Source organism: Nyctereutes procyonoides, unplaced genomic scaffold, assembly GCF_905146905.1.
Source record: "Nyctereutes procyonoides isolate TBG_1078 unplaced genomic scaffold, NYPRO_anot_genome, whole genome shotgun sequence".
Taxonomy (NCBI): domain Eukaryota; kingdom Metazoa; phylum Chordata; class Mammalia; order Carnivora; family Canidae; genus Nyctereutes; species Nyctereutes procyonoides.
In genome coordinates this window covers 3,725,700-3,733,201 of record NW_026575030.1, presented here as the reverse complement: position 1 = coordinate 3,733,201, position 7,502 = coordinate 3,725,700, and the positions used below count along the sequence as shown (strand labels likewise).

At 32.5% G+C, this 7,502-nt stretch overlaps 1 protein-coding gene across 1 annotated transcript in view; it reads right to left on the bottom strand.

Annotated features, from left to right (window-relative positions):
* Positions 1 to 689: 689 nt before the first annotated feature.
* The window catches only part of ACTR3 (actin related protein 3), a 58,757-nt gene continuing 51,944 nt past the window's right edge, over positions 690 to 7,502 (bottom strand). The window contains exons 8-11 of the mRNA XM_055316546.1: positions 6,649 to 6,741; positions 6,329 to 6,454; positions 3,194 to 3,277; positions 690 to 1,920 (exon numbers count right to left, since the gene is read on the bottom strand). Of these exons, the coding sequence (XP_055172521.1) occupies positions 1,825 to 1,920; positions 3,194 to 3,277; positions 6,329 to 6,454; positions 6,649 to 6,741 (399 nt within the window). The 3' untranslated portion in view covers positions 690 to 1,824. The remainder of the gene's footprint in view (positions 1,921 to 3,193; positions 3,278 to 6,328; positions 6,455 to 6,648; positions 6,742 to 7,502) is intronic.

Here is a 7,502-nt window from a genome sequence, read left to right as displayed (position 1 = left end):
AACAGAGTATGTAGCAAATTCCAATTTGCGTTAAAATAAGGGAGCCATACTTCTTTCTATATACATAGAAAACTACAAGGACACAAAGACATTTCTAATTTTAATGAGAAAATAAGACAAGCTAGAGTGAAAAAGAAACCTACTTTCACTACCTAACTCTTTGGTACTGTTTGAATAGTTTTATTGTTTTCTTTTTTACATGTTCATGAACTACTTTTTCAAGTGGGGAAAAAAAAAATCTTTGATACCAGCACTACCAGAGGACATATACTTTGTTCTTTAGTTCCACACTCAAAGTTTCACAGAAATGATTAATATAATTTTAAGTATCCTGTTTCATTCTAAATAAAATCTAAAGTTTACTTCCCAATTCTATCTTTATATTAAATACAACAAAGACACTTTGTTCTTTAACATTTAGATAGAAGTATACTAATCCTATGTGTATTTTCATGGATAACGAAGTTTGAGTGTTCAATGGTATTAATGCTCAAGTTCTAAAAAGCCTATAAAATATCTTCTATTTTATTCTTCTATAAATAACTGGTAAAATTTCAAGTTCATAAGATATTTTCTACCATACACATTATAGAGATTTCAATGAATCCAACAGAAATAGAAATCATATAAAATACATAAACACAAGGTAGAATGACATTGCTTCTAAAAAGAAAAAAAAAAACATTAGGAAAGGTAATTCAGTTTTAATTTATTTTCATCACTTTTTCTTCATGATCCAGATATTTTAAAATGCAAAGAAAATTAACTTTCCATGATATGTCAGGGACTGGCACTAAAAAAATTTTCAGACTGCAAATGAGTTATACAAATGAAAATATCAAATGGATATCCAGTTATCAAAATGAAAGCAGTCAACATATTAAAAGTTCACAATTATTTGTTTAGATCACATAAAAAAGTCAGCTTGCTAACCAACTGTTGTGATTTTAAAGAACTATTGCAGAGGTTTGAAGAAAATAGATTAGTTAACTTATAAAGAGATTGAAGAGCTTGAAACAAGTATTAAAAAGAAATTTGTGCCTTTATTAGAATGGTGTTAGGCTTTAAATATACCAATTTTGGTAATCAAATTATTTATTTTTAATAAGAAATGACACTACAGAACTGCAGTACTGGTCCAACAGTCTTATCTTTACTTTTCCTTTAAAGCAAGAAACAGGATTCGAGTAATCAGAAGCACTAGCGGGCATCAGTTAATCCAGGATACTAGCTTCTTAGTTCCAAAAGCACTTGCAAAGAAAACCATTGGGGGTACAGTGGGGTGGAAGCCATTTGTAATAACTGGAATCCCATGAGTGTGTGTGTACGCCAAGCCTCATGAGGCTCTTTTGTTTTTTTTTTTAATTTATCCTTTACTTGGTCACTTGTTTTTCCTCAAATACTAGTTTTTCTTTGACTTTTTTTCCTCAAAGTATAAAAAGTATGAAATATAAACAAGCTCTTGCATCGCACACTTGGAAGTGTACAACTCAAGCATTATAGAGCTATCTACATACCGATAAATCCCATCAAATCTTGGATAATTCAATAATATACAAAATATCAGGGCACAGAAAGAACTAAAACCCACTTCTTTTTGTTACACATAAGTTTCAAATATTCAGGAAAAACACTTAAATCATTTTGGCTCTCCTCTACATTCACATGTTGATATACTTATTAAAATATTCCTGTATAATTATGTTTGGTCTTCTTATTTCAAGTCAGGTTTAAAACCTCAAAACCAGCCATCCAGACAAAACAGGTAATCAGAAAGATTATTTCTTCCCCACCTCCCTAACCCCAATAATTATGAAATCAATTTTACGACATGACTCCAAACACTGGATTGTGACGACAAATGCTAGGTCCAATTTCTTCATAATCCTTTTTGGTGTGGCACACTTGGTAGAACTCAGGCTGAAAATAAAATAAAAACATGTATTTTTAAAAAGGTCAAAAACATGCCACCTCTTGATATGCTTTAAAAAATAGATTTGCTAAATCTAAAATGTATATTATTAGCCCACCTCGGTATTTGAACAAAGCTTAAAAATTCTAGCAACCACTACTTAAATACTGTAAATCTTTATCAGAAATTAAAAATAGCATTTAACACATGTCCTAACACACATCACCCTACTTCAGCATGATTCTGAGGATTGAAGACTGATTCTCAGCACCTCAGACTATTCTGCTGAGGTTTTCCCAACCACACTGTATAATAAATCAATACTTTAAAAAAGTAGCAGTAATCTAAAATATAGATAAGGGGCACCTGAGTGGTGGAGTCACTTAAGTGTCCAATTCTTTAGGCTCAGGTCAATGATTTCAGGGTCATGGGATCAAGCCCATGTCAGACACTCTGCTAAATGCTGAGAAGTCTGCTTCAGAGTCTCTCTCCTTCTACCTCTGCTCCCTCACTCCCACCCCATGTGCACTCTCTAATAAATAAAATTCTTAAAATAAAATATAAACTCCTCTTAGACATATACAAAAACTTCTAAATTAACTTGCCTTCCTCACTCAAGGTATAGACATACGCCTGCTCTCTCTGTTAACCTCTCTCAAGGAGCAAATTTACAAACTCATTAGGTTATTTGGCACAAATGGAAGATGAAAACTAAGGAAGAAAATAGCTTTTACCTCCTATTTTTCAATGGTTTTAAAAATATAAGTTTGTACAATTTTCAACAATTCAGATAAAAGCTTCTTCATCTTATTTCCAGGATAAAGCACTGATATTTAATAGGCTTAATACTCCTTTTAAAGGGTTTTAAGATGTTCTGGTTTGGGGAGAGGGCTCTTAGAACAATTCCCTTCACTAAACTTTGGACATCATACTTCCTATGCAATGATCTTAATGTTTTTAAATATTTGCACAGAAAAAACTATGACTTTCTGATATCTGTATCATCACAAGATTGAAAGAATTTTCCCTACAGATAAATTTTAAAACTCTAAATGCTCACTCGAAACTGTCCAGCAAGCAAAAAATAAATAAAATCGAAATAACTTCTACTTTTTAAAATACTATGCACATATATGCGTATCCAATTTTAAAACTTTCTCATGGAAAATACAGATACAATTTAAAGAAATTTCCCTTGTTCTTCTAAATGGTAGAAGTACTGGTGAATTATTTTATCTGGGAAGAAAAAAAATCAAATTTTAAATGTAAGCTTTATCTCACCGTGGAAGCCAGCATCGATCCTCCAAACCAAACTGCATATCGCTGCATGTGATGTGTAATGACTTGTACATCAATAGGTTTTGGCTAAAAATAACATAGTAAGAGCATTTCAACAGTAAATTCAAATAACAATTTCTGTATCATTTAACTTAAATGTATATACTTGAAAATGTAATGTTTCACATACTCAAAAAAAAGTAAATTAGAACTTTAAAAGAGGCGGGATGCACATAAAGAAAACAAGAGAAACAAATTAAGCTAATTTTATTAAAAAAAAAAAAAAAAAAAAAAAAGGAACCACCACACTGAGGTGGGAAAAAGGACTAACCCAAGTAACTTGTAAACACAGTACTTACTAGACTATACCCTCGGTCTTAAGATAAAAGCTAAGTAGGGGCATGTAGGTGGTGCAGTGGGTTAAGCCTCTGACTCTTGATTTCTGCTCAGGTCATGATATCTAGCCACACCTCAGCCTCCGTGCTCATTGTAGAGTCCATTTAGGACTCTCGCTCTCGCTCTCCCCCTGCCCCACCCCAACTTCTCTATCTGCCTCTAAAATAAATAAATATTTTTTAAAAATTTTTTTAAAAGATAAAAATTAATATTGAACTCCAGTTAGTATATTTCTCACAGTGGTATGGATTAACAATTCCGAAAGTACTATATACATATTCCAGTTCAAGAAAAACAGAAATATACTGTAGATAATCGAAGTCAAATTTCTGTCACAGAATAGCATTACAAATATGGAAAAGTGGAAGGCTACAATGAACTGGTATTCTGGAACCAGTAGTATCACTATTAATAGTCTTTAATTTATGTATATACAAAACTAGATATAGAGGAGTGTGTCTATGCATGCATCCAAAAACATCCTAGTTCTGACTCTCAAGAAGGCCTGAGGCGGTAAGCCTCAGTAATAATGAACATACCTAGTGCCCAAAATTTTGTTCCTTAATAGCATTTTCCACTAAAAGGAACAAGGGTGCCTTAGGGGGAAAAAAAATAGCTGATTCTAATATGGAAAGTACAAGATGAATCTGAATTATTTTGCCATGTCAAAGAGTAGCGAAGAGCCTAAAGATTCCTAGGGCCACATCAAAAGGACAAAAAGTCACTTTTAATGGCTCTCACTAGACAAATCTGAGAAATTCTAAGCATCAAAATTGAATATATTAATAGTATTAATGATTATGTTGACACAATATCACAAAGATATTAATGAATCTAAAGAATTAATGAGCCTAAAGAATAATATGAGAAATCAGGTTTTTACAGAGGTATTGAGTAAGAAAGGAAAACTCTTCCTTAAAGTAAAATAACATTAAAGAAATAGAAGGAATAAACAGCATTTGCAAAATACCAGTTGGCAACTATCACATAATGGTAACTATTTTAGGAAAAAAAAGTGCCTGTTAAAAACAGTGGTTGAACCATTTGCTTCAATGTGGATCGAACTGGAGGGTATTATGCTGAGTGAAATAAGTCAATCGGAGGACAAACATCATATGTTCTCATTCATTTGGGGAATATAAATAATAGTGAAAGGGAATAGAAGGGAAGAGAGAAGAAGTGGGTGGGAAATATCAGAAAGGGAGACAGAACATAAAGACTCCTAACTCTGGTATCAAACTGGGGGTGGTGGAAGGGGCGGAGGGTGGGGATGAGTGGGTGGCGGGCACTGAGGGGGGCACTTGACGGGATGAGCACTGGGTGTTGTTCTGTATGTTGGCAAATTGAACACCAATAAAAAATAAATTTGTTATTAAAAAAAAACGTGGTTGAAAGTTTGATAAGAAACAAGATAGATGCATAGTTTGAAAGTTATCTTCCCATAGAATTCTTATTACACATAAAGATTTTTTTCTCATCATTAAAGTCGTATGGTGCTGACATCACGGAGCAAAAAAAATATTTTTATTTCTTATTTTGAAATGTACAAGAATCCTAAAAATGTTAAATTTTTACTTTACTAAAATACTACATTCAAAAACAGTGTGTTTCATTTCATGTATCTATAAATGAGTCCACTACAAACTAAGCAACTACTTAAACATACTTTTTTACTGCACTCCAAGGGATAAGTTTAAGATAATCAAAATTTAGAAGCTGAAAACAGTCAGCTGTCATGCAATTTCTAAACAAGCAGCAAACTCTAGAGGATGTATTTTACTTTTAAGTAATTTTGAATGACTAACAGTCTCAGATGAAACCCTCATTCTTGATAATTTTCCAAGTTGAATAAAATGTGTTTTTATTTAGCAACGTATCCTCTAAATCAATGTTTTGCTTCAACATTCTGCATTGAATAAGGATGAAACATAACATTTACTGAAAATCTGTCTCATAAATATAGACAGCAGACATTTAAGAATTTAAAATTAATTTTTATTTTGACAGCATATCCGAATTCCAGGACATGTAAAAGAAAAGTTATTTCTGCTAAACCACCAATCTGATTTCACACTATGAGGCTGTTGTGGGGGAGGCTAGAGTGAGTCTGTGCAAGCAGGCTTGACCCCACAAGATCAGCTTCTCTCTCAACTCGATTTTGTTGTACTACTATAGGAGTATTTAAAATTGTGTGGATGTTGAATACTATTCCTGAAGAAATATTAGGAATAATACAGATATATAATATATAATAATAGGAATTCTTCTCTATATATTGTATCTGTGAAAGAGGTATGAAAAACTGTCACTCACACAGACTAAGAATATTTTCCGGAAGTACTGATAAGATCCTAAAGGAATCAGATGACCAAGAATATCATAGATATTCTTAAATGATTACATATATGTAAGTCCTTTAAAAATATATGTGTTTATGAATACATGCACAGTTAAAAACATGAACTGGATGTACATTAAATTTATGACAGCAACTACCCTCAGGAGGAAAAAGAAAGGATGGAAACCAGAGAAAGGAAATGGTCTGAGGAAGATAAGGTACTATTTTTATAATATTTCATTTCTTAAAATAAGATCTTAATAGAATCAATTACTTTCCTTTAGAAAGCCTGATAGAAGTCCTCTTACTTTCCTAAATAAAAGAGCAAAAGTTGGCACACATTTCCCACCCCCATTACAATAATCAAAGCACCCTCAACCTTCCACCAATAACAGAAAACCAACCTTCAATCTGCCACCACTCAATTCCTCACTTAATTTCAGTCTGGCATCTACAGTTCTTTTCAAATCTCGTTGTAAGCGACGTCCAAAGTCCCTGAACATGGTTGAACCTCCAGAGAGGACAATATTCTACATTGGTGAAGAAAAAAAAGTATGACTTTTATTTATAAAGAAAGAGAAAATTTTCAAAGACATAAGAAACAGTACTAAAATCCTATCATAACCTTTTGAAGAGAGCATTTTTAAATTTAATACTCAACAATGGACAGAAAAATGAAGTTTTTTAGAGTATGACCTTCAACAATTTTAATGTAAATACTGACCTTGTAGAGAGGACGTCTGACATCAATAGGGCAATTCTGAATTACTTCATCTACAACTTCTGAGATAGGTTGAGTAAAGTCTGGATTAGCAAACTGAAAGGTAAGTAAAGGTGGATATATGACAGAGATTAGATCACTACTAACGTAATATCACAATAAAAAACTAAAAAAGTTTTCAATTTAAAAACAAAAACAAATTCTGGTCTCTAACTCAGAATTAAAGACTAAAATCAGAGATTTCAGAAGAAATCAAATTTCAGTAATGATGATATATAACATTTCATAAACATCAGATAGCAAATGTAAAACCACACATATATTATAAGATGGTAAAAATCTGTAGGCATGCACATAAGCAAAGCTCTGAAAATCTGAGTGGATCAACACATTTGTAGTTGAGGTCAAATAAGGAAATGTTCAGTCTTCTCATTTCAGCTTTTATACTCTAAGTAAGTATTCTTCTCATGATCTGTTTAGTGCCACAGTTTCCATATTTTTGACGGTGACTCTGCTATTTAAATGGCCCCTAACCATAGTAGTCCCAAAGTGCTATATAAGATTCCTAAGCTTAAGGCTGTGATATAGGGCATGGAGAAAATATAGTTTTGGATAAGCTTCATTCAGGCATGAGTTACAGTGCTGCTATTGGCCTTGGGATCAATGCTAATGAATAAACAATATATATTAAATAGTGTATTTTTAGACAGAAACACAAAATGGTTCTTTGATAAGAAACTTTTGTATGTTGACAGAAGTGCTATAATGTAAGACTCATAGAACCTAACCTTGCATTTCCCCCTATCAACAATGGTTCAGTATTCACTAATTCAGCATTCACAGCAACTTCATAGAAC